General features: G+C 42.0%; 1 protein-coding gene across 1 annotated transcript in view; it reads right to left on the bottom strand.

Moving 5' to 3' along the window:
- The window catches only part of Pitpnb (phosphatidylinositol transfer protein beta), a 63674-nt gene that overhangs the window by 24848 nt on the left and 14296 nt on the right, over window positions 1-24530 (bottom strand). The window contains exons 4-7 of the mRNA XM_046427256.1: window positions 19808-19899; window positions 19042-19049; window positions 18443-18517; window positions 16501-16584 (exon numbers count right to left, since the gene is read on the bottom strand). Coding sequence (XP_046283212.1) covers window positions 16501-16584; window positions 18443-18517; window positions 19042-19049; window positions 19808-19899 — 259 coding nt within the window. The remainder of the gene's footprint in view (window positions 1-16500; window positions 16585-18442; window positions 18518-19041; window positions 19050-19807; window positions 19900-24530) is intronic.

Below are 24530 nucleotides of genomic sequence, written 5' to 3'. Positions count from 1 at the left end.
AGGAAGAAAAACACTCAGCCAATAAAACATGCCATAATTGGAAGACAACTTCTTGATTTTGGATTTATTAAAATATGAGGGGGGAGGAGGTGGGACTGTAGAACTGATATTCGGTGTACAGAATCACTATGAATTTTAAACCTGCCCACTTCAAGAGAAAGATAAAATATATCCACAAAATACAGCATACATAATTACTGCTAGAGCTAAAGGAATAACAGCAATGGCATCATATGACAAGGGCAGTAATCCACAAACCAAGAAACAACTAATTTAAGAAAAGACAACTTGGCCTAAATTGCGGTCAGCATAAACCATTGTCATGTACAAGTAAATTAATCAAGGGGCAAGTCTCCCCAGAGACGGACCTGGGTAGGGCTATGAGCCCAGGGAAGGTTTGGTACACTGAATGGGTGAGACGGGCCTCTGCTGGGTCCTCCTCCCCACAACGCCAGTCCCATTCCAGGCTGACAGCTTCAGGAAGACTCTATTCAAATCTGACGTAGACTGACTACAGAAAGTGTAACAAAGATTCAAAACTTCTCTGCTTTGGACCTCGTACACTGTTCCTAAAAGTCCATTTCTGAACCTTCGTTATCAGTGCTGGGTGATCAGGGAGACACTTTTCTCCTATGGATTCACACAATCATGGAGGTGAATTGAACCTCAAGTACCCAAAGCCCCTCATTTTCTAGATGAGGAAACCACTGTCCAAGAGGAGGTGGCCAGGTCCCCTCCCTCAGGACTCCACATCCAACCTTCCCAGCCTCATCTGGGGCTCTTTCTGGCACACCACAGTAGGGGATGATGGCAGAAGCTGCCAGCAAACTCTGCCTCATCAGATCACTTCAAGAGCACAACGAAGCTGCGACACCAGAGATGCCCAGGTGGACTTTCTTACGAGGGAGATCCATACACACGTATACGGGAGACCAAGTTTCCCCTCTCTGCCTTTTCCTCTTGAATGCAAAACAGCAAACATTAAAGATATCATACTGAAAATGCAAAGAAACCCAATTATTAACAACAGCACTTTAACCTTGACAGTTGAGAATAATGCATCTTGTCAAAACCTAGGAATTTTTTGTGCTTTTTAATGTTGGTTTGAATGTGTAAATGTTTAATCAGTTGAATTAAGTAGCAAGATATTAAAAAGCAAGTAGCAGATGTAGTTTTAACAACTTTGGTTTTGCATCCCTACAATAAACATTCAGTTTTTTTGAACAGTATCTTCTCTGCCACAATTTTATTGTTGAGTATCTGGTTTGGTCTTTCTGTATTTGAAAACTGGCCGATTTATATCCGTATCACAATGAACAAATATATTCCTTCATGTATGACAGTTTCAGTATACAGAATGCAACCTCAGCTACCAATTATAGCTGCAAATGAGCAATAGTGTGGAATGAGACAGCCTGCTGGCTTTGTTAGTATTCTGTCTCCTTTGGGATCCCATGGGGAAAGGGGAGGCTCTGATGAAGAGAAGCCCTTGGCTCATGGTTTATTGTGCTTGCCACCAGCTGCAGACTTCTCATCTCATTAGTTCTTTTAGAATACTGTGGGTGAAGACAGCTGTAGCCTACTTGAGTCTTCAGCTCCTGGGTATTCTCAAGGCTGAATTTGCTATGCACTCTGTAATCCTTGGGAAAAAAAAGAAAGCAAATTCACCAGGCCAAGGAAACGCATTTTAAAAATGGCTTTTAAAATCATGTTTAAAAGTAGAAAAATATTATTGCTAAGGTGCATTGTGTTTCAAATTTTTGAAGATCCAATTTTAATTATCTGTATAATGCCCAGAGGCCTGGCCAGGATAAGGGCTTAGTAAAACCATCATTATCAAGTTAGGTATAATGTCCCTAGACACTACTTGCTCCACCAATAACAGTGTCTGAATAACATGAAAATACAGTGGTATCAGCATAAGGTAGATTGGGATTAGTGTTAATACAACTCTATTTAATTGAAAACTCTTATTTAAGCAAAAACGAAAGCGAGTCAAAGTCAAGAAGCCCTTTGGAGAACAAAATAAAATATAATCTGGCAAGTAAATGGATTACTGAGTCTTCATGCTGGAGCCACAGAATACGTTCATTAAATTCTTATAAATAACTTGTTTTCTGTCACTGGAATACAAAAGTTGTACTACCTCTCGGGTGTACATCTGTTACTCACTCCAGTTCTCAACAGAAATTCTCAATAGAAACCAGATTCATTTTGAAGACAAAGAATATTAGTTTATGAATCTTTTAGCACAGTGCTGTCCCCCGAAATCCAAATACAAAATCTGTGCGATCCAGCCTAAGTATGTCCTTCAGCCCAGGTTGAACTCATGATTATGAATGGGAAAGTGAGTAGGAGATGAGGAGCATACTGGTAGGAGTTTGTTGACAGTTTGTGGAAAAATCAAGATGTGCTCCAGACACCAGAAACTGATTAAAGAACCAGGCCTGGGTTCCCACAGGTGAAGCCAAGTGCACACTAAGGAAAGAGCAGGCAAGTCAGCAAGACCAGCCATTCCTGGACACCCAAACTCTGCTCATTTCTAAGGATCAAAGCCTGCCTGCCACATCACCCCCACGCCCCACCCCACCAGCCCTGGGAAGGGGGAATTTTACAAAGTCAAAATAAAAACTTGAGAGGGTTATTAGGGTCTTGCAGACTGGAGTTAAATACTTTCCTTTAGTACAAGATGATTAATTAGGTGTCTATTCAAATAGCTCGAAGATAATCACTAAGTTAAAAATGAATGGGTACTGCTGCCCGACTTAGCAAGGCTTACTTCCTCTAATCACATCCTAAAACAAAAAGCCCAGGATTGAAGAAAGAGCTGAAAGAAATATGAAAATAAATAACAAACATAATTTAGTAGCACTGCTCTGCATTTTTTAAAAGTGTAGTTGCACTTAAAAAAACAAAAAGTTTCTAGATCCTATCATCATGGACCAAGTGCAAAATGCATAACTGAAGCTGATGGAATTCAAGCCAGCCCCCCAGAGGGTAAGCCCATTTAAAAAATATTTGCATTAAATGTTGTAGTAGCAAATAACAGAGGTGTAAAGAGAAATAACATTTACTAACTTGTTTAAGAAACTGATTTCAACAGTTATTTTCCAATAAGCAGCTTTCTTTTCTATTTTTAATTACATCTCCCCAGTGACTCCTCACCCTTTCAGGTTCCCACAGAGTACCATTAATATAGTATAAGTAAATCTCATTAATTCAGGTCCTACCACCTTGGAATTCATAATCACTCGGACAGGGCTGGGCTGAAGTTTATCTTTGCATGATCTATGAAAAAAAGATCTGCTACACAAATTAATAGAGTAACAAGATCTCAGGAGGGCTGTTTAAACAGTTCAGAAGTGTTTTAGAGCAATTCAGAAGCATTCATTTGCATATAATTATTATGCTAATTACAAATCATTCTTATCTATTCATTAAAGCAGATTCCCAAAGGACCACTAATTGTCAATAACTTGTTGGCCTAGTTTCTGTTACTGAATGTACCTCAGAGGAACAAAACTGCATTAAAAAATATTCTACAGTTCAGCCCTCTCATTAATCCGTCCTGGCTTTCCACCAACGAGTCCTACAAGCTGCATTTTTAAACAACTGTACTGAGAACTGCAATCAAATCTGCACCTCAGACAGAACACTTCTGTAATCTTCTGATCACACAGAGACTCTCCCAAAGACTCCTGGTGGACAGGGATGATCCTGGCATCTACGAGGCATCCACAGGGAACCTCCAAAGAGCTCCCTGCTACCTGTGGTCACTCTGATGGGTACAGCACTATCTTCCTGCCTTCTGATCTCATCTTTTCCACAACGAGAGGTCACCAACACTGCTGTTTATGAAGGCACACCTCAAAAGCCTTTGGAAGGTTACAAATTAATAGAAAAGGCGGTCAGAATTTCGGACCTAAAAAAAAAAAAAAAAAAATCACAGGAAAATGCCTGATACAACACATTTCATATGCACAACACAGCAAGGAAAACCAAATATTGTGCTACAGAATTAGGCAGGTGAGGTCAAAAGGAGTGAGCATTGGGAAGTGAGAAGAGCGGGTTCCTGGGCAGTCCTGGGCTGGTAAGGGGCCCTCAGCAATTAGTAGCCTGCAGGCCCCTCCTCCGTCCTTCCCTCAGGGGAGCTGGGTTTGGGTATATCTCATGTACAAATATGCAATATATTTATTATTGTAACATTATACTTACTATATGTTTATTCTTAATTATGGAGTTAAAATGAGTATATTTAAAATTCTAGACACCAATGAAAAGAGTTTTAACATTAACATGACAATATCATTAAATGTGCTTGTCTGTCAAACAATCATCTATTTTAAAATTAAATTGCACATACTTGAAATGCAAGTGACATGTTTAGGAAAGTTTTAACAATGATGTATCTGCTTTCTTTTAAATGATAGCAGATCACTGAGCATACTACATTGAATTCCCTCAACTAAAATGGGGGAATATCCCACTGAAAAATCTGAGTGCACCCTCTCCAATAAAATGTTAGTTCATAACTTGACCTTCAGCTCCTAAATCTCAGGATACACTTCAATCATTAGCACTAATTTGACAGACATTCAATAGGAAAATTATTAGAGAAAAAAAGAAGTATCATTTCTTTACAGTAAGAGCAAACTCTATTAAGAGCATCATTCTTGCTACTATTTTCGGAGCACTTACCTACAGTCAGGCAGCGCCTCTCCCAGTCAGCTCTCCCCACCACGGAGCAGGGGGCCAGGGAAGTGAGCATCTTGGCCTGAGCCCACCCTTGCAGAGCACAGAAACAGGGACCCAGTCACTGCCCTATCTGACACCAAAGCCAACCACAAAACTACATCACAAGAGTGTTTTACACTTATCCTTTGATTACACTCCAGTATTTGAAGGGCTCTCTGCTCCTTCTCAGCCTAGAGAGCCTTCTCTAAGAAAGAGGTGACATTGATGAAAAGAGGCTTTCTATGAGGGACACACTTTAAAAACTTGCCTTGAAGCTGTCCACACTAAGTTCTTTAAAACTACCTGCCATTAGCTGCTCAAAAACAACTTTCTGGTTCTCACCAGGGAATTCATTCCCACCCAAGGAACTGGAGCAAACTCAACTTTACACACAACTCCCTCCTCACCTTTTTTTTTTTTTTTTTGCTTAAAACGTGGAAGAAATCAGGAATGAGCATTCACATTGGTTCTAGTAAGAAGACATTTTGTGCAAAGTATGCTGTACACAGATTTTTAACAGAGTTAAAGGGCCTTGCTAGGATTTCAGCAAGCCTGAAATAAGCAATATGTGCTTTTCCCACAAGAGGGCGCTGCCAGCCAACTGTGTCTTCAAACATACTTGGCGTTCTCCAAGTCCACTACTGGAAGTGATCTGAAAGAACTTGACCATGTAAGGCAGCAGAATAAATGGGAAATTATTTTCATATTTCTTTATAATAGGAACCACGCTTACATTTATTTATATCTTCTCTGCAGATTGGGGGAGATCCCCTATAACTTACCACAAGAAAGACCTGGACAGTGGTTTTGTTGCAGCATAGCAAAGGCAGGAAGACATGAACACGTGACAAGTGCAAATTTTTTAAGTATAAGCAAAATCACTGCTGCTTCAAAACCTGCACAAGCTGTTTTCTCCCTATGTTCAGGAGGCCACTATTACAGATCCATCACAAGGGAGGAGCTGGCTCCCGCTCCCCGCTTCTTCATTATGCACGCATTAATAAGGAGCCTTTGGAGTTCTCCACAGACATTAGTGATAAGTCACCGACTTTTAAGACAGAAATGAATGTCTAGGCTCATTTTAACAGCAGAAGGAAGCAGCACTCCACTGAGATCAAGTGTCTGCTCCTGCTGGAGAGAACTAACCAAAGCAGCATTTGGCAACCACAGGACTTGCTGGAGCTCAGCCACCAACTTCTCATCAACAAAAGCTCTTTTCAGATCTAAAGACTGGGTAGCCACCGCACAGTTCTGAGAAGCAGAAAGCCCTTCTTAGGAAATAAGAAGCAACAGTTGGAAAAAAATGTAACATCCAAAAGGGAGAATAAAGTAGAGCCATGGTCCATGGTGGCCATCTCAGTTCTCACCGACCAAAGGCTGTGTCATTTTATAGCTCAAAAACTAACAAATATTAACAATTTCACATGGTTTGATCAAATATTTAACTTTTGTCAGATTTCATTATTTTTTTTAATTTTGAAGGAAAAAAATTTAATGTTAATCAGATTATTTAAAAAAAAAAAAACAGGGCTGGGGATGTGGCTCAAGCGGTAGCACACTCGCCTGGCATGTGCGGGGCGCTGGGTTCAATCCTCAGCACCACATAAAATAAAGATGTTGTGTCCACTGAAAACTAAAAAATAAATATTAAAAAAATTCTCTCTCTTTAAAACACACACACACAAACATTGTCATCCAAGCAGCTTGGGAGGCTGAGGCAGGAGGATCCCGAGTTCAAAGCCAGCCTCAGCAACTGTGAAGCACTAAGCAACTTAGTGAGACCCTGTCTCTAAATAAATAAAATACAAAATAAGGCTGGGGATGTGGCTCAGTGGTGGAAGGCCCCTGAGTTCAATTCCCAGTACCAAACAAACAACAACAACAAAACACTGTATGATTTTTCATGTCTTTAAAATTAACACTTTAAAAAAGGCAGTGCAATAACATATATATTTACTAAGATTATCTACTCAAATGTATAACACCTAGGCACCAACAGAATGTACAACCAAAAGAAGACCCTCCCCACCCTTCTGAAAGCACAAGTAACAAACTCTGCTTAAGATGCTGCCAAAACTTAGATGCCTCCAAATATACTGACCCAAGTGTCATCAGATTGCAAGGTTAACAGAGTAATACTCAAAACAGCAATATATATGTGTTTGTGTGTGTGTGTATGTTTATTTTAAAATAGTCCACATTCATGATTTAAAATAAAAGCAAATCATATCAATTTATTTTCAAAGGCAATGAATTAAAAAAAAAAAAAGAAAGAAAAATCAAACTTATTCCTGGCCACATCTAAAAGGAATGTTGTTCTGCCTACTAAAACAATTCACCAAATAAATGGATAATAACCAAAGAACAAATGGTGAATGGTAGGGGGGAAAAAAATCCAAAAAGTACAAAATTTCAAAACCACTTCATTATCCTTGACATCGCAATCCTTAAAAAATGAAAAAAAAAAAAAAAAAAAAAAGAAAGAAAAAGAAAAAAGAAAAAATATCCTAGAACTTATTAAGTTGATAAGAGAGCCGAACAATTTCATGATTTTCTGACATCCAATTAGAATGTGTGGGGGCTATTCATTTAGCAAATTCAAATCTCCAAACTTCCCAGCTCTAATTAGCCCCTGAACCCTATAACTGGGCTGCAGCCTGGGGCCCAGCACTGGTCCATGCCAGTTGTGCCCTTTGGTGAAGGAACATCCAGCACCATCTTCTAAAGAAACAACAGTTGAAACAAACTATCTCCAGGACACTTGGAAACACTCAAGCTCATCCACAGATAAGTATCTTGTACTTTCCTTAGATACGATTATGTCTTTATCTGGAAAAATTTACACGAACACCACACAGCAAATACTAAGTTCCAATAAACATTATTAGAAGAGCAAATGAAATAATGTATGAGTGGTGTTCCCTGTAAGAAACCAGGCTAAAACACATCTTTGGGTCTCCAAGCTTTTTATTCTATTGCACACACATAAATCAAAATATGCCAGAGTTCAGCAGGGGAGGGAAGAAGTGATCAAGACCACTGAGGAAAGCAGAGAATTAGGGAAGATGCAGAGGAAACAGGCAGCAGTTTCAATCAGCAACAGAAAGGAAAATCTCATGATCCCGTGCTCTAGAAAGGCAAAAGGCAGCAGCCCTGGGTGGAGGCCTGAGTCCCCTCCCTCTGGATACAGGGCTGCTCCTTGGGCTACAAATTTCTTAACAGTACAAATAAAGGTTGAGGTGAATGTTGTTTGACCTTGGCCTCCAAATCCTACTAGAAGTCTGCATGCTGTCTGATCTTGATCACTAGTGGTGAGTCAGAGCACAGCTTTCTCAAAGGTGAGCAAGGGCAGGAATCACCGGGAGAGCTGGACAGACCAGAGCTAGGCCTACCCCAGAGATTATCAACAGAGAGAGCACAACAAATTTGCATTTCTAACAAGCTTGCCCAAGGGCAGACCACCCTTGAACCGAAAGGGCCACAAGTGTTCTGGTCTGAGCTGGGTAATAAGGACTCTGACAATCTCTGAAGTTGGCCCCAAGGATCCCTGGAAACCCTCAGGGAATCAAAAGGACTTCTTAACTTCCAAGGAGTGCAGGAGACTGGGCTTCCCCACAGCTGGTCGCAGCACACTGGCCGAGTGCTTTCCAAAGGACACAAAACCAGGCAAAGAAGAGGCAGCGGTGCTGGGGGAGAAGTGATTCCAGGTAGTGCAATGAAGCTGAGCTTTATCCACAGCCCACCCTCTCAGCAGGGACGGCCTGTGTCCTCCAGGGTACCAAACAAAGAAGTGACTAGTGAGTGGCCCTACAGCTCTGCCACAGGAGCTTGTGTGCACAGAGCTGCCCACGAGAAGCTCTTGTGCTGAGACGGGCAGTCCAGAGTTCAGCAGACAAGGCCACAGCCCAGAGAGGGAAGGGTAGCTACCTGGGCAGGTACCAGGGCTGCAGAGGGGCTGTGGTGCCCTGAGCCGGCACTGTCACACAACCTTTCCTGCTTTCCCCAAGGAGAACCCTGGCAACTGGGGAAAGGCACCAGGAAAAAGGAGAGAGATCCAGGGCAAATAGGACCGCCCAGGTCATTATCCTTAGATTCAGGTCAGGACAAGGGGCATGGTGGTATTTAAGGTCGAGTGTGGGCTCAATCCCTGCGTGGGGGCATTCGAAAAAGAAGAAACTGGGTGAAATCTGAGCCTTATCTTAAGAGCTGCCAAGCTTACTGGGTAACCCCCCAAAAGAGGCCCCTCTGAGCTCTGTAGGGAAGTCCCGGTACAGGAATCTATCAGTCAGGGCACCCTGCACACCCTTCCTGTGACCCAGAAATGATATGGAACACGAGTTTCTAACTTGTGTCTCCTCATTTCTGCGAAAACCATCTCCAGTGAAACATCATTATGGTCCCCAAAATGTAACTCTTGGTTCTGAAATGCCTCATAAAGGAAAACTATTTCACCACAAATTAAAGCAGGACACATAAGGGCAACAAGTCTGCTCTCTTTAGTTTGCTGCAACAATACAACATGGAATTGACCTATATTTTTCTGCTACATCTTCCAAACAATACTTTTATGTCACTAATATTTGTCTTTTACTGATATCTAGAAAACATATGTTAAGACGCATCATTTTTAGAAGAATACATCTAAATATTTTGAATTAACATTATTTCTACTACCAAAAAAAAAAAAAAGCCCATAAGTCACACAACATGTACAGCAGAGGAAGGCCGATACCAATCCTTTTTGGTTTCACATAAATACCTTAAAATATGGTTCCAATTTCTCTCTCTCTTTTTTTAAACAGTGCTCATTTTCTTTCAAATTACTTCCAAAAATGAAGGTCTCTCTGATGTTAATCGTGTGTACACTTCAGCTTATACTTTAAAAGAGTCTTCCTCTCCTGGGAAGTGACTTTTGTATACAAATCATGGAAAGCTACTTAGACAAAGTGCTGGGGATGATTAAAAGGGGCCAGATTCAAATTTATACCTTAAAAAAAGCAGAAGCAGATGTCAACTGGCTCATTTTGTGTACATTTTGGAAATGAGTTGAAGATATGCATGTGCATCTCATCAGGACATTTAAAGAACCCTCAACTTTTTCCTGCAGTTATCATCAATGACAACTTTAGAAACTGGAAAAACAACAATAATGACGACAACTTTAAACTTGCCTTCTCATGTTCTATGCTGGACACCTGACTTACCACAACAGACCTAACCTCTTTAATGTGACCAAAAAGGTGTTTGTTCACTTACAAACATTTCAGAAGTTTTAGAAAAGAAGACACATCATGTATTTTTCTTTTTAAAAATTTCTTTTATTTTTTTAGTTGTAGTTGGACACAATACCTTTATTTTATTTATTTTTCTATGTGGTGCTGAGGATTGAACCCAGGGCCTCACACGTGCTAGGCAAGCGTTCTACTACTGAGCCACAACCCTAGTCCCACATCATGTATTTTTCATCACCTAAAATGAGCAAAGAAAGAACTAAAGTAGCATTTTGTTCATTTACTACTTGAACAATAAAAACTTCAGCTTCTCCAAAATGCCTCCCCCGCCTTGTTTTTGTCTGTTCTGAGAACATCACTATCCTGAACTCATGGGCTGAGGCCTTTAAAAAAAAAAAAAAACACTACAGAGGAAAACACTCTGCAAATTGTCTCTGATCCACTAAAACTTGACTGTCAAGCTCATTCCATGCTAGGAACCAAGCATCTTGCTGTGTCCTAGAAACACAGGACTGACGAGTATTACTGTCCTGGTCCCCAGGGAGCCCCCAATTCCCAGAGAAAGGCTATTAAGGAGTGACACCTGGGTTAGACTTAAAATGGGGGGAGGAGGTTCGAGGGCTGGGGCCGGCAGGGCTGCAGGTAGGCATGTGTTCTGCGGCAGCCTGGTGAGCTCTGTGCCTGCTGGAAGTCAGGCAGAAGGCCCCTTCCTTCTTGAAGATATAACGTCTTAATGACCCTTCACCCCTGTCCCTTGAAACAGGAAAAATGGTTTTGTATGGTGAATACATTATAATGAGACAAAAGAAACTGAGACATTTACGCAGAAATCCCAGGCTTCTCACTTGTTTCTTCAGGAAATGTTATCTTCTAGCAAATCACACAGAGCAGTGTCTAAAGCAATAGTCACATACACATTTCCCATAAGGTAGCCACAAAAAAATCCTAACAACCCATGTACTGAAATATATATGATTTCTGTAGCAACTACTCTGTGAACCTGGGTCACACTGACAGATTTTTACAACAAATCCTTGTTCCTAGAGTTATTGTGACAATGTCACTCTTTGATTATGTAAACATGTCAAAGCATGTAGCCAAGTATTCAGTTACACCAGGGGTCAAATCACATCTCTTCTGCACATGATGAAGTTAGCAGTTCATAATGACGACCAAAACACAGCAAGCCGACAACACCAGCGATGTGGAGTCTCCTGACAACCTAGCAGAGTCAAACCCTGAAAGTAATCAGCAATCACTCTGAATTAAAATGGTTGGGGTTGTGTTTGTGTTAAATCCACCTGCAACGACAGAAAGCTCCGCTAGGTGGAGGTGCATCGAGCTTCACTCTGAACAATTCTTGGTTTCTTTACTCCCCAGGTATTTTAAAGTTATTTAAATTTTGATAGGACTTGCCTATTTACCCTCTCAAAATTCTAATGTAATAACTGTTCACATGTTTATACAGCAAGTAATATAAAACAACACAACCACTTAAAAGTTGATAAAAAAAAAAATTAGCTCACTCAAAAACCCCAGAGCAGTTCAACAGAAAGGAGAAAAAAAAAAAAAAATCACTCAATTAGGACAAAACCCTCCAGAAGTGACAGTGCCACAGCCTGAACTCTGAGAGATCCCCACCCTGCAGCAAGCCTCAGGTTGTCCCCCAGCCCCGCCCCGCCTTCCAAACCATCACCAATACATTTATTTGAAGAACTAAGGGTCAAATCTTATCAACTTTTAAACTGGGTAGGATAAGACAGACACACTGCTCTGATGAACTTCTGGGCATTCACAACAGCACAGGTAAGTAGATCTGGCACACAGACCAGGGGGACAAATTGTAATTAGTTACGTGATCTCCCACTCAGAGGAAAGTGCTCTCTCCCTATCACAGAAGCAGCGCTGAGAAAAACAGAGAAGGAACCCAGCCAAGGCCTCCAAGCACAGGCCTCGACAAGCCGGTGCCTGGTGAAGGTGGGTGCCCTGTGTACCCGGCAGGAGAGGGACGCCCCAGCTGAGCTGGGATCTGGAGGGTGGGTGTGACCATAAGCCAGCACCCACTCAATGCAGGCCTCCACAGTCACTCTGGTCCTCTACACAAGCACTCAGTGAATTTGGGAAGAAAGGGAATCCTACCTGCGTCCCCAGTCCACCTCCCCTCCTCCCAAGGTAACACAGGTGACCACCCCACTGGGTGCAGGGCCTCCCACCTCCCACCTTACTTGGCTTATTCTCACTACTCAGCTCTCTATTCAAATGTCATTCCCACCCTCAAGGAACAAGTTTTCAGCATTAAAAATTAACTACTGGCCTGGCAGGAAGGGGTCTGAGGTGATCCTGCCCACAAATGAGCCACCCTCCCTGAAGCGCAGAGGGAGCCTCCGACTTGTCTCTGACCACAGACTGTGGGGACGGCTGATGGGAAGTCATTCTCCTGGATCAGGCTAGACTGCCTGGCCACTGGTGTTGTGCAGATAGCAACAGGAAACCCAAACCATCACCGAGGACATCTCCCCAGACCTCTGCATACACCTGCCAGTCCTCCCCCTCCCCCTCCCCCTTCCCATCTTAGGTTTGTAACCTATCACACCACATCAAGTACAGCCAATTCCTAGAAGTGGAATTCTGCTCGGTCAAAGGACGTGTATGTGTGTTAATTCTTCTAGACCAGTTTGACCAATTTATACTCCCCTAGGCGAGGAGTGGGAACACTGCTTTCCTCCCCTCTTTTCCCACTCCTCGCCCCCTTGCCAACCCAGACGTCACCAGGCTGACACCAACTAACCTCACATCCCAGTGTGAGCTCTCAACTCACAGGTCAGTCTCCTCACCGTCCTCAAGCTCCTCGGGTGAATCTGAAGTCTCCCTGAGAAAGTGGGACCCGACCTAGATCCTGGAGGACACATAGGCTTTGGACAGAGAATAAGAAGTCCCAGAAGGGAGATGAGAACGGGCAGTACGCCGGTGGCAGGCTGGTTTGAGGAAAGGAAGACAATGACTGACAAAGTGGGGCCTCACCTGGAAGGAGTGAGGGCCAGGGGACAGAGCACTGGACTGACGGTCAGAATGCCCACTTCTGGCACCAGCCTAGTGATCATGAGAAAAACTAGCTCACCTGGGCTCCAGCTTCCTCACTTGTAAAACAAAAGAGGTGAGCCCCAAAACCACGCTCTGAAGCTGCAGAAGTGCACGTTCAAAGTGAACTTTAGGGTCAAGGCTAGTGTCTGATAAGCAGGACTGAAGTGGTCGAGGGGACAGGCAGGACCTCCTCAGCCCCACAGTCCAGTCACCCCACACTGACAAATGGAGGGGTGCCAGGAAACTGCTGAGACAAGCATGGGGACAACTTTCCATGCCGGGACGGCAGACAGGCGAGGATGTGTTGAAGGAAGAGCGGAGCCCTGCCCACAGCTCTCACTGCGGCCCCCTCCCCGTCACTCACCCAGCCTCTGCGCCCCGTCAGGCAGGGCAACGCTCTGCTTTGGTCACTTTTAGGCTTAAACCTCCACCATCAAAGGCCCCTTGGCCTCTTTTATAGCAGAAAAATGTGCAAATTTGTTTTTTTTTTTAAATGTCAGGTTTGACAATTCCTACACACCAGTCTTTCTTGAATTATGCACAACTGAGAAAGTGCACTGATGAAAAAGCTGTGACCCAGTGTTCACACCAGCTGAGAGTCAGACACAGCCAAGACGATCGCGGACGGATGAGTGCAAACAGAATGAAAGAAATACCTGACACCGCTACAATGTGAACTGATCTTAACAACACCACGCAGCAGGCCACTCGTCGACACGGAATACCCAGAACAGGAAGATCCCAAGAGACTTTAGTGATCTGTAGTTGCCAAAGGTTGGGGTGGGCAGCCACGGGAAGTGCTAGGGTACGGGCTGTCCTTCTGGGGTGACCAAAAGACCCCTGGACTGGAGAGCATGGATGGCTGAGCACGCTGCATACACTATTACAGAACCACTGCACATTCTAAAGTGGTAAATTTTATGTTATGTGAATTCTATCCTGATTTAAAAAAAAAAAAACACTTCTGCAAATTCAATACAATTTAAAATAAATTTGCATCTACTCTTTTTTTTAAGGGGGGTGGTACCGGGGATTGATCTCAGGGGCCCTCAACCACTGAGCCCCATCACCAGCCCTATTTTGTGTATTATTTAGAGACAGGGTCTCACTGAGCTGCTTAGGGCCTTGCCGTTGATGAGGCTGGCTTTGAACTTGAGATCTTTCTGCCTCAGCCTCCCAAGCTGCTGGGATGACAGGCATACGCCACCATGCCTGGCTGCATCTACTCATTTTTAAAATGCAACTTGGAAAACATGATCTGTGAACACTGGAAAATAAAACCACACACAAATAGGTGCGTGCAGACTCCCACCCGAGGCTGATGGATGCAGGCTCTCGGAACCCCTCCACCACTCCAGTTACTAAGGACAGCAGTGACAAGGGCCTGGTGAACTGCACTGCTCACATGCTCACATGTGACCCTGTAGGGTGATAAGCCTTTACCTCACACGAGGTAATGAAAGCACAATGAGGTCACGCAACCTGCCCAATATAAAATGGTGGAGTCTCAGAACCTCAGGTTGAGGGCAATCTCATTTCGGAATGTCTTAGTGCATGTCCACCGACTCACAGGCACAGGCCACACACCACTCACAGAGTCATCTGCAGCCTCTGCGCGTACAAAACTTCCACAAGAGCACCCTCTCGAGCGCTGTCCCTGGGTGTTCTCCAGGCCAGCAGAGCCTTCGCTCCATTCCAGAGGGCACCCTGGGAGGGAAGGAAGAGCCCCAGAGCCTCCGGGCTCTACACAACCTGCCTTACTCCAGTCACTCCACCCACCAGCCATCTTGCCTGAGAACAAGAACAAAGAACTGCTTTTATGCTCCCAGCAAAACCAAAGAGGCGCCCTCACTCTGCTGGTGAACAGCAGGGTCTGCACACCTGCAAGGCCCAGGATCAGCTCAGTGCAGCCATTCTGACTGGCCACCACCTCTGAATGCCTCTTCCAGCGTACCCCACAGTCCCGAGATGCCACACAGTTCTTGTAACCAACTCTGGGTCAGCCGATTGACTCACTCTTTCATTACCCCCAGTTACTGTTCTTCCCCTCAGCACTCCGTCACATAAAGTAAATCATGGCTGGAAAAGATACTGAGAGAAATAAAAGACTGTAAAACAGACACCTCATTTGAATGACCCTCACTTCTAAGGTTTAGAAAAAACCTCCGTATATAACTTCAAAGGTAGAAACAACCTAAAATTGAAGTAACTTCAAATCACAGTACCACTAAAATTAAAGAAGGTTCCTTCTCATATCTGCTCTTCTAAGTAGAGAAGTGGCTCTAGCAGTGTAGGTACCAGACAGGCACAGGGTCACTGCTGTCAGCTCCAGTGATTTCGGAGAAAAGGTCAGAGACCTTTAAGTTTACCATTAAATTTCAACAGCAAAACCAGACATTCGTTTGGTTTATTTCTGTTATTTGGTTTATTTCTGTTTGTGTTTATTTCTGTTCAGATGACAACACTACTCAGGTTCAGAGAATAAACACAAAAATAGAAAAGGAAGGTGATGCTGGCTGAACCTATTGTGCTTGGCCATGACAAACCAGGGCTGCTGCTTCCCCACAGCTCTGGCTCTCTGGACCAGCAGTGAGGGGCTCACTGGTTGTCTTCATATGCAAAAAATCTTAAATGTGCCCTGCAAATCCACCTGGCACTTGGCATGCTACAAAATAAGATATATTGGAGTTAATATTCACAAAAAACTCAGCAATAAAATATGAGGGTCTTAATTTGGCATGGGGAGTGTTTTTAATGGCAAAAACTTAAGTCAAAGCCTAAAGAACCAACAATCACATTTATGATAAAACAGAAAGCTAAACAAGTATTAAATTAAGCTATTGCACATAAAAAACATTTTCCACAAATATTAACTTTAGCTCAATTACTAAAAACTTACGTGTAAGTTACATTTTTGCCTTCTTAATCACACTTGAAATGTATGAAGGACTCATGTTAAAGAAACTCAAAGGGAGGGTGGGGAAGGGGCCTGGGAGAAGGAAAGATGGTGGGATGAGATGGACACCATTACCCTAGGTACATGTATGACTGCACGATAGTGTGATTCTACTTTGTGCACAATCAGATAAGTGAAAAATTGTGCACCATTTGTGTACAATGAATCGAAGAGCACTCTGCTGTCATGTATAACTGATCAGAACAAATAAAAAATAAAAAGAACTCCAGAGAGAACACTTCTGTAAACAATGTTTTTTCAATAAAAACACACACCTGTGTACACCAGCTATACTGTAATTTCTTAAAATGGATCACTTGCACAGAGGCAAGATACACACAGAAACAAGTTGCCTTCTCTCACTCTGAATCTCTTTGCTGAGGCTGAGCTCCAGGCTTATTTCAGTGTGCAAATACAGGTCATAAAGGAAAGAAAGAAAATCACTTTTACATGTAAATGGGGATACATTAAAATGTCATCAAGTGGCATTTTACTTACTGCTGGTTCAACTTGACTTCGATCTGCAATATCTATGTGGACAATTTCGACAGTTTTCCATGTGTTTGGATCCAAACTGTGTACCTATAAACAACAAAGAGAAATGAAACAACAAAATCTAGATTATTCTTGTTAGGTAAAACTATCACACTTACATGTATAATCTCCATCATGAATCTTAGAATACATTATGGGGAATGAAAAAAATGCAAATTACCTATCATATTAGCTGTCTGATCTCGAGGGATCTAGGAATTATTACAGCCTTAAGCACCCCCAAATAAGGGGGGACACTGACACATGAAAGAAATCTGTCAATGTCACCTGGTGGTAGTTCTCATCTGACCTGTGTTAAAACAACAAAGTCTTCAAAGCTGTAGGTCACGTGCTAATACAAGGAGTCTCAGAATCAGGCTTCAGGCTGCACTGTACACTCCAAAACCTCTCCTGAATTTGCTATACCCAAAGCGATTCATTTTCAGTATGATGTTGACTCCTCTATGCCTTATTGCTGGTCTTTTATTTCTGAAACTTCATGAACCAATTAAGCATTGTTTAAGAACTGCCAACAGATACACCCACTTGAGAGCTGAAAATGGCAGACTAACTAACCCACACATGAATTAAAACACACCAAACTATCTCATCCAAACCCTAAAGTTTAGAGAATTACTATGAAAACCCATGAAATGTCAAATGATCACTTGAAAGAAAACTAAAGTACTACAAATTAAAATTCAAAAGTTCTATTAGAAGGCATCAATTACAAAAGAGCACAATCCTAGAACAATAAGAATAGAATTTACCACAATCGTTACCACTAACAGTATATCCTATGATTGGAATGGTAGTTCTCAAACTGGGGTGTACATCAAAAAAACGACTCCTGGATCCCACTCTAGAGCTTGGGATCCAGGAGCTCTGGGTGGGGACTGAGTCTGCATTCCTAATGAGTTCCCAGATGCTGCTGCTGGCCCAGGGACCACACATTGCCAGTGCATCCACCAAGGATGCCAGATGCCCTTTTCACATTTCCCAACAAGCCTTAAGAATCATGTCTCTGAGTCCAAGATGATGTTCTTTTTTTTTTTTTGGTGCTGGAGATTGAACTCGGGGCACTCGACCACTGAGCCACACACCCCCAGCCCTATTTTGTATTTTATTTAGAGGCAGGGTCTCACTGAAGTTGCTTAGCTCTTGCTAAGTTGCTGAGGCTGGCTTTGAACTCCTGCCCTAGCCTCCTAAGCCGCTGGGATTACAGGCATGTACCATAAGTCCCGTCCTAGCTGATTCTTGAAGCTTGCCAACATTTTTGTAAATTATTCAAAGAACCTTCTCCCTCCTGACTTCTGGTCATTTCTCTGACATCAACCAACCCATACTCCAGTAAAGTGGGTAGGAGGTAAAAATGAAAGCAATCATTCCGTTATGCTAGAGCAACTCTGGCAAGTACACAGAGATGAAGGCATTGTACACTAACGGTTAAAACTAGGTTGGGGGATTATCAGTGAACTTTGATGATCCACTCTCTCCCGGTTCCAGACAGTGTCATGGCAAGAGACTGACAAGGAAAGCCCCCCGTTTCTGGCTGCTTGCTTGCCTCACCTAAATTTGACACCATCTGATGCGGCCAGCGGCTAGTCTGATGCAGGTAACTTCACTTTGTTAACGACAGAATACACTAGACACAGTAATTCCCTTTCCAAGGGTTTCTGCGCTGAAAAGTGAGGAGCAGCAACTTAATGTTTTTTCTTTTTTTTCTTTTACCTAGAACTATTTGTTCTAGTTGGCCCTAGGTGACAGTGGAGTATACACAAATGGAGCACAGCTTCTCCTTCCTCCTGCTGCCCAGGGTGCAGTCACTCCAGCAGTGTGGCCATCCATGTACATGGGGTGATAATGCCTGTCTCAGGCTACCCTCCTCCCAGCCCTCACAACTTACGTTGTCTGATGTTCCCAAGTCTGGTTTGTGCCATGTCTCAATTTTAATGAAGAAATCATCTTTCATATATTCATTCTGTAGAAAACACAAGAGAAACATGACATGATGTTTCACCAGTTCTCCGGGGCTTGTGTACACAGGAGCCTTTTCCAGCACCAGCACCAGCACCATGCCATGCTTTGACTCTACCAAGAGATCTACCTCAAGTGACTAACGATCATTAGCTACTGATCTTTACAGACTTGTCAAGCAAACTAAATGCTGCATGCTTCTAAATAATGTAAACAGTCCTACTTGTCACGTAGCTTATAGGGCTAACATAATAATATAGTAAACGCAGCTATGAGGTTTGGTCAGTAAATCTGGCACTAAAAGGAGGCAGCAAAAGCAAAATGAAATCAAAAGGGAGATCTGGAGAGAAGACTGGAAAGAGCCCATTAGCCCCGGGGACATATGGTGGAGCAGGACTTGGGGGGAGGGAGCCATGAAGCAATGGGTAGTTTTAGTTTAAAAACAAAAACAAGATAATTACCAAAAAATTAAAAATTACAATATGGACTAAATAAAGATAAGAGAATGGAACACAAAGTTTTACTCACCGTTACAACTGAGGCACAATGGAGGCAGGCAATGAAACAGGAAAAATTTCAGAATATTAATTGGAGTCAAAACAATCTGTCCCAATATTTTATGCCACAAAGACTAAACTACCTGAAAACACAGAACATTTAGTAGCTTATGTTTTCAAAATACAGTTTGTACACAAGTGACACCATAGGATACCTTAGATTATGAGGTCCAAATAAAATATGGAGACTAATGTAACTTTAAAATAATGCTGGGGCTGGGGCTCAGGGGTAGAGCACTTGCCCAGCACTGGATTCGATTCTTAGCACCACATATAAATAAATAAAATAAAGATCCATTGACAACTAAGATAAATTTTGAAGAAATAAAATAAAGCTTAAAAGAATAATGTCACAAGAGAAAAACACTATAGAGTTAATTTAGCAAATGACAGCAGATGTTTCAGAAGTCTGTCATCTCCCTCTCCTGTCACGTGGCAACGTACGTAAACTACTGTTGAAAGTCCACCAAACAGAACTTCTGAGTGTGGGTGAGCTTTCTTTAGGATCTCAAAGTATGCATCTGCTCACCCTAGAGCCAGCACAGTCAGCAAGGACATCAGTGTGACTATCATCTGGGAGTAAACCCCATGCCCTTCACAAGGTCTGGGAGATGAACCCAATGTAGCCACTCTCCTGCCATCACTCAAACAACCCTTCTCAGACACCCGGGCACTGGGAGTCCTCGCTCCTCCTCCTCAGCGCAGAGGGGTGAAGTGCTGCTGGGGACGAGGCTTACTTGTCCTGCAGTAGGGGTAGGCGTTCCAGGCTTTCTCGTGAAACACCAAGGAGCCCTCAGGAGCAATCATCCTCACGAAGGTGGGAACTTTGCTGTAAGGAGAGAGAGATTGAGATTGTATGTATTTTCACTTCAGTCATTAACTTTTTTGTATCAAAAAATACTTTTATTAAATGTGATCATTACTGTAGATTAATCAGGTAAAAAATTAACATAAAAAGTAACAAAATGATTGAGAAAGTTAAACTATATAAAGGGATTCTGTTGTTTTTAAATTTTTAAATAGAAGGAATTCTTTCTTGGAGTTTTTTAATTATTCCCCTGGTATGAAATCTGAGAGTTAACCAAGCTGCCCTAGCTACACATTACTACAACACAAAATTCTCATGTAGTGAAACTATATTATGCTAGTTCCTGAACCACAAAAAGCCCCAGAATAAGAGAATATCTCTAAATAAAAGTCTAATATGTTTTATAGAAAAGGCCTGTCAAATAGTGACAATGGGAAAGATCACACAGAAAATGAGAAATTCAAACATAACCAATTATAAAATCCTATAGGCTTCACAGGTGGCTGTCACTTGCTGCCTGTAATATGAAAAGGGCTGCATACATGACTAGCACCCACCAAGCTTATGCAACTTCCTCACAGTCAGGAGCAGTCCCAAAAGACAGACAAAGGATATCCACCAACATATTACCAACAGCAAACACTGCCCACAGGGCTGGGCATACAGCTCAGCACACAGCACTTGCCGGTGCAAGGCCTGGGTTGATACCCAGCGTCGCAAGTCCATGCATGCCCCCAACATGTGTGCGCGCAAGCGCGCTCTCTCTCTCTCTCTCTCTCTCTCTCTCTCTCTCTCTCTCTCTCTCTCTCTCCCTCCTCCAAGTAGCTGGGGGTGCAGCTTGGTGATGGAGCACTTGCCTAGAAAATGCTGTTAACAAATGGAAAAATCAGTTACCAGTCTTCAAAGAAATGCAAACAAAATGATCATTTGTTTTGACTGGAGCCTTCTATAAGGAGAGGAGCTTCACCACAAAAGGTTTTCAGGAGCTTCACCACAAAAGGTTTTCACACATACTAGACTCAAATCTTGACATCGCTGAGAAGCTCCAAGATGACCTGGGCTATTACTGGCTTCTCTGAATTTCTCACGAATTAGTGGGGTTCACATTACCTACTGTGCAGGTGCTGAGAAGGTTCAATCAGACAGTATCTGTAATGGACTCAGCACACTGTGCAGTACAACGAGAGCACAAATAATGGTAGTCAACAATTTTAACTATGATTTGCCATGAAGCAAATCACACCTTTACTCATTTAAACCATCCAATAACAATGTGAGGTATTTCATCACTTCAGATAATCAGCATGTAAGAGGCTAAATATCTATAAATCAAAACTATATCCTCCAACTTCAAGCACTATAAACACATATTTCCACATAGCTGTTTCTCTGAGAACTTTGAAATAAAACTTAGTTTCTTCAACTAAAAGAATAAACTCAGAAGACCTGGCATCCAGCAAGGACTTCTGGCCTATAATAAAATTAAGCAGCCGGCCAGAGCTATTCTTCTGTTGAATTTTGGAGGTTAAGCAAGGTAAATGGCGAGAAACACACCAGCCAGAGAGCTAAGCGCCAACAGAAGAGGCACTGCAGACAACCCTCCTTGGAGCCCTTAGATTTCAGGCTCAAGGTACTTCAAACAGGTGCACAGCTTGGGGTTTTCACCTATTCTGTCTGGCACATTAACTCAGGAAAAGAAAAACTAATGTACTATTACATATGACAGTTCAACTGAGATTCCAAGGGCATAAAGAGGTTTACATGTGCCGTCACGGACTTCAAAGATAATAACAGAGCACTAACTCTTTGATCACTGATTCTTTTCAAATCGTGGGATGATTCAAACTTAAGAAATACAAAGCCAGGATAACTGAACATAGTATTACCTTAAAAGTCCAAGAACATCTAGTACAAAAATCTCACATTGCTGAAGAGCTAAAATCAATAGCCCTTTAAATATGGGTGAGACTTAACCAAAGTATACTGCAGCACATACAATTAACCAAAGGCGAGCTACAAATTACCAGTTTGTCTGAGAGTGGGACAAATACCTATCAGTAATCCAGCTGGTCAACTTAGAAAAGACAGACCAAAACCAGCTATGGAACACATAGCCACCTAGCTCATAAACACTTTTAACTTCCCTAGAGTGGCCAATAGTGACAATCTTTAAATAGTCATAAAATGTTCTAAAATTTGTTGACCCAAATAGAAAAACAAAGTGGCAGCCATTACACAGGCTGTCAAGAACCACATCTACAAGAGGTGGCACTACTTCTCCATCTGGGTCCCAACTGCCCACTCTACTCTCCAGGACCACCCTCTCCCCCGTGTGAATTCCAACAATTCATTTTTTGTTAGTTTCTTTTGATTTATTTAATAAGGTCCAAATCTTTGAGCTGGTTTTGTTTCAAATTTACTGTCTCTTCTACATGTAACATAAGAACATTGACACTGCTCCTAATGAATCCAAGGAACTGGCTGACCTTGGGGGACATGCACAAATGAAGTAAATAAGATTCTACTTTAAAGAGCAGCAATTGTCAATAATGGCAACCTTGAGGGTTTCGAACAAGGCAATTCAGGTGTGCCATTTATATATAATTAAAAGCATGTACATCATTTTTCCATCAGGAGATCACTTTAATAAAATGCAGGAAATGCTGCTTAGGGGGCCTCAGAAAAGGGAAAATACTGAATGAATTTACAAAATGAGCTAGGCCTTCAAAATAGAGCACAGGAAAAGGACTTTCCTTCATATGTTCTTCCCAAACTATTCATGAAATGCTATTCTCCCACAACTAGCCAATGTTCCCAACTTGACTTCAAGGTAACTTCGACCAGATCTCAGCTGTTAAGGTAAGAACTACCCACAGCAGAATGCCCAAAGCTCGACGGTCCCTCCTCCTCCCCACTCTAAATGCACTTTAAAGATGTTTAATTTCATGGTAAAATCCTACCACAGAATCTTATTCAATTATGTTGAAAGGAGATAGTATTAAGATCTCAGGGCTGGGCATGGTGGCACACAAGGCTGAGGCAGGAAGATGGCAAGTTCAAAGCCAGCCTCAGCAAGTTAGCAAGGACCTAAGCAATTTAACAAGACCCTCTCTCTAATTAAAATATTAAAAAGGATTGAGGATATGGCTCAGTGGTTAAGCACCCCTGGGTTCAATCCCTGGTACCTAAATTAATAAATAAATACATAAAATAACAATAAATCTTACCTTAATAATGGTTGTAAAGCTGTTTGTTTTGAAGCAAGGCAACTTTGTTACAGCAGTATAGGAAAAGAAAGGTTTAAAAGACACATAACAAATCACTATCATGTAACTTCTGATCTTGAAGTATTCCTTTTTAAGTTCTGATTCCTGAGATAAATATTTTGGCAAATCATTTCAAACAGCATTTTTCCCTTGAAAAATTTATATCTACCTATAAATAGCCTAACCACTGAAAAGTTCTATTTCTTATCCTCCGTCCTATGGGAAGAATTAAGACCAAATTACTATGCCATAAATAAAATAATTAATCTTTCACTTTGTAATCTACTGAAAGAGATCTTAAACACACTGAGCATGTCACTCATTTACCCATACAAGTGTTTACTGAGTGTGCACGGTGCCGGGAGCTATGCCAATACGGCTGAATAAACAGGGACCAGTCCTTACCTTCCAGGGAAGGAGGCAGAAAACAAACTCTAGACAACAAAAGGCAAAGAGAACTATCAGTCTCCTGCAGTGCAGTGAGATGAGGAAGAGTCAGCAAGGGAGGGCCCTCCGAAGGAGTGACGGGACAATGATCACCAGAGGGAACGGATGCAGAAAAAAAAAATGGCCAATCCTATGATAGCATAAGACTTGGCCTGCTAGAGCCACTGAGGCCTCTAGCATGGCTGCACTGTGGTGACCAAAAGAGCGGAGACAAGATGAAGATGAGGCTGGCTAATGAGGTGGGAAGCCGGCAGATCACATGGGGCCCAGCCCACCTGATGGCCCAGAGTCTGGATTCTGTTCTCTGTAAGGTGGGAAGCCAGTGATGACACCAAGAAGGGAAATGACACAACCTGCTTTTAAGTTCTGAGATCCTTCTGGATTTGTGAGGAACATTAATTAGAACAAGCAAGAATGAATGGTGGTCAAAATTAACTCAAAATGGATAACAACCTAAATGTAAATGGAAAATAAAATTCTTCCAAAAAAACCATAGATGTAAATCTTCATAACCTCTGGAATAAGTAATATTTATAATTGACACCAAAACATGAACAATAAAAGATAAAAAATAAAGTGAACTTCATCAAAATTAAAAACATTTAAAGCTTTTAAAGATACTGTCAAGGATGGGGTTGTGGCTCAATGGCAGAGCGCTTGCCTAGTACGTGTGAGGGACTGGGTTCAATCCTAGGCACCTAATAATAAATAAAATAATAAAATAATAAAATAAATAAATAGAATAATAAAAGAAATACATAAAATAGAGGTATTGTGTCCATCTGTTACAAAAAAGTAAAAATAAAAAGATACTGTCAAAGAAGTGAAAGACACCCCATAAAATAGAGGAAAGAAAACTACAAATCCTATATCCATTAGATATTAGTATCCAGAATATATAAAGAACTCTTACAATTCAGAAACTCAAGTCAAACACAG

The sequence above is a fragment of the Marmota monax genome, unplaced genomic scaffold (assembly GCF_021218885.2).
Source record: "Marmota monax isolate L192 unplaced genomic scaffold, Marmota_monax_Labrador192_F-V1.1 WCK01_AAM20220418_F8-fsc00177, whole genome shotgun sequence".
Taxonomy (NCBI): domain Eukaryota; kingdom Metazoa; phylum Chordata; class Mammalia; order Rodentia; family Sciuridae; genus Marmota; species Marmota monax.
This window is presented reverse-complemented; position numbering and strand designations above follow the sequence as displayed.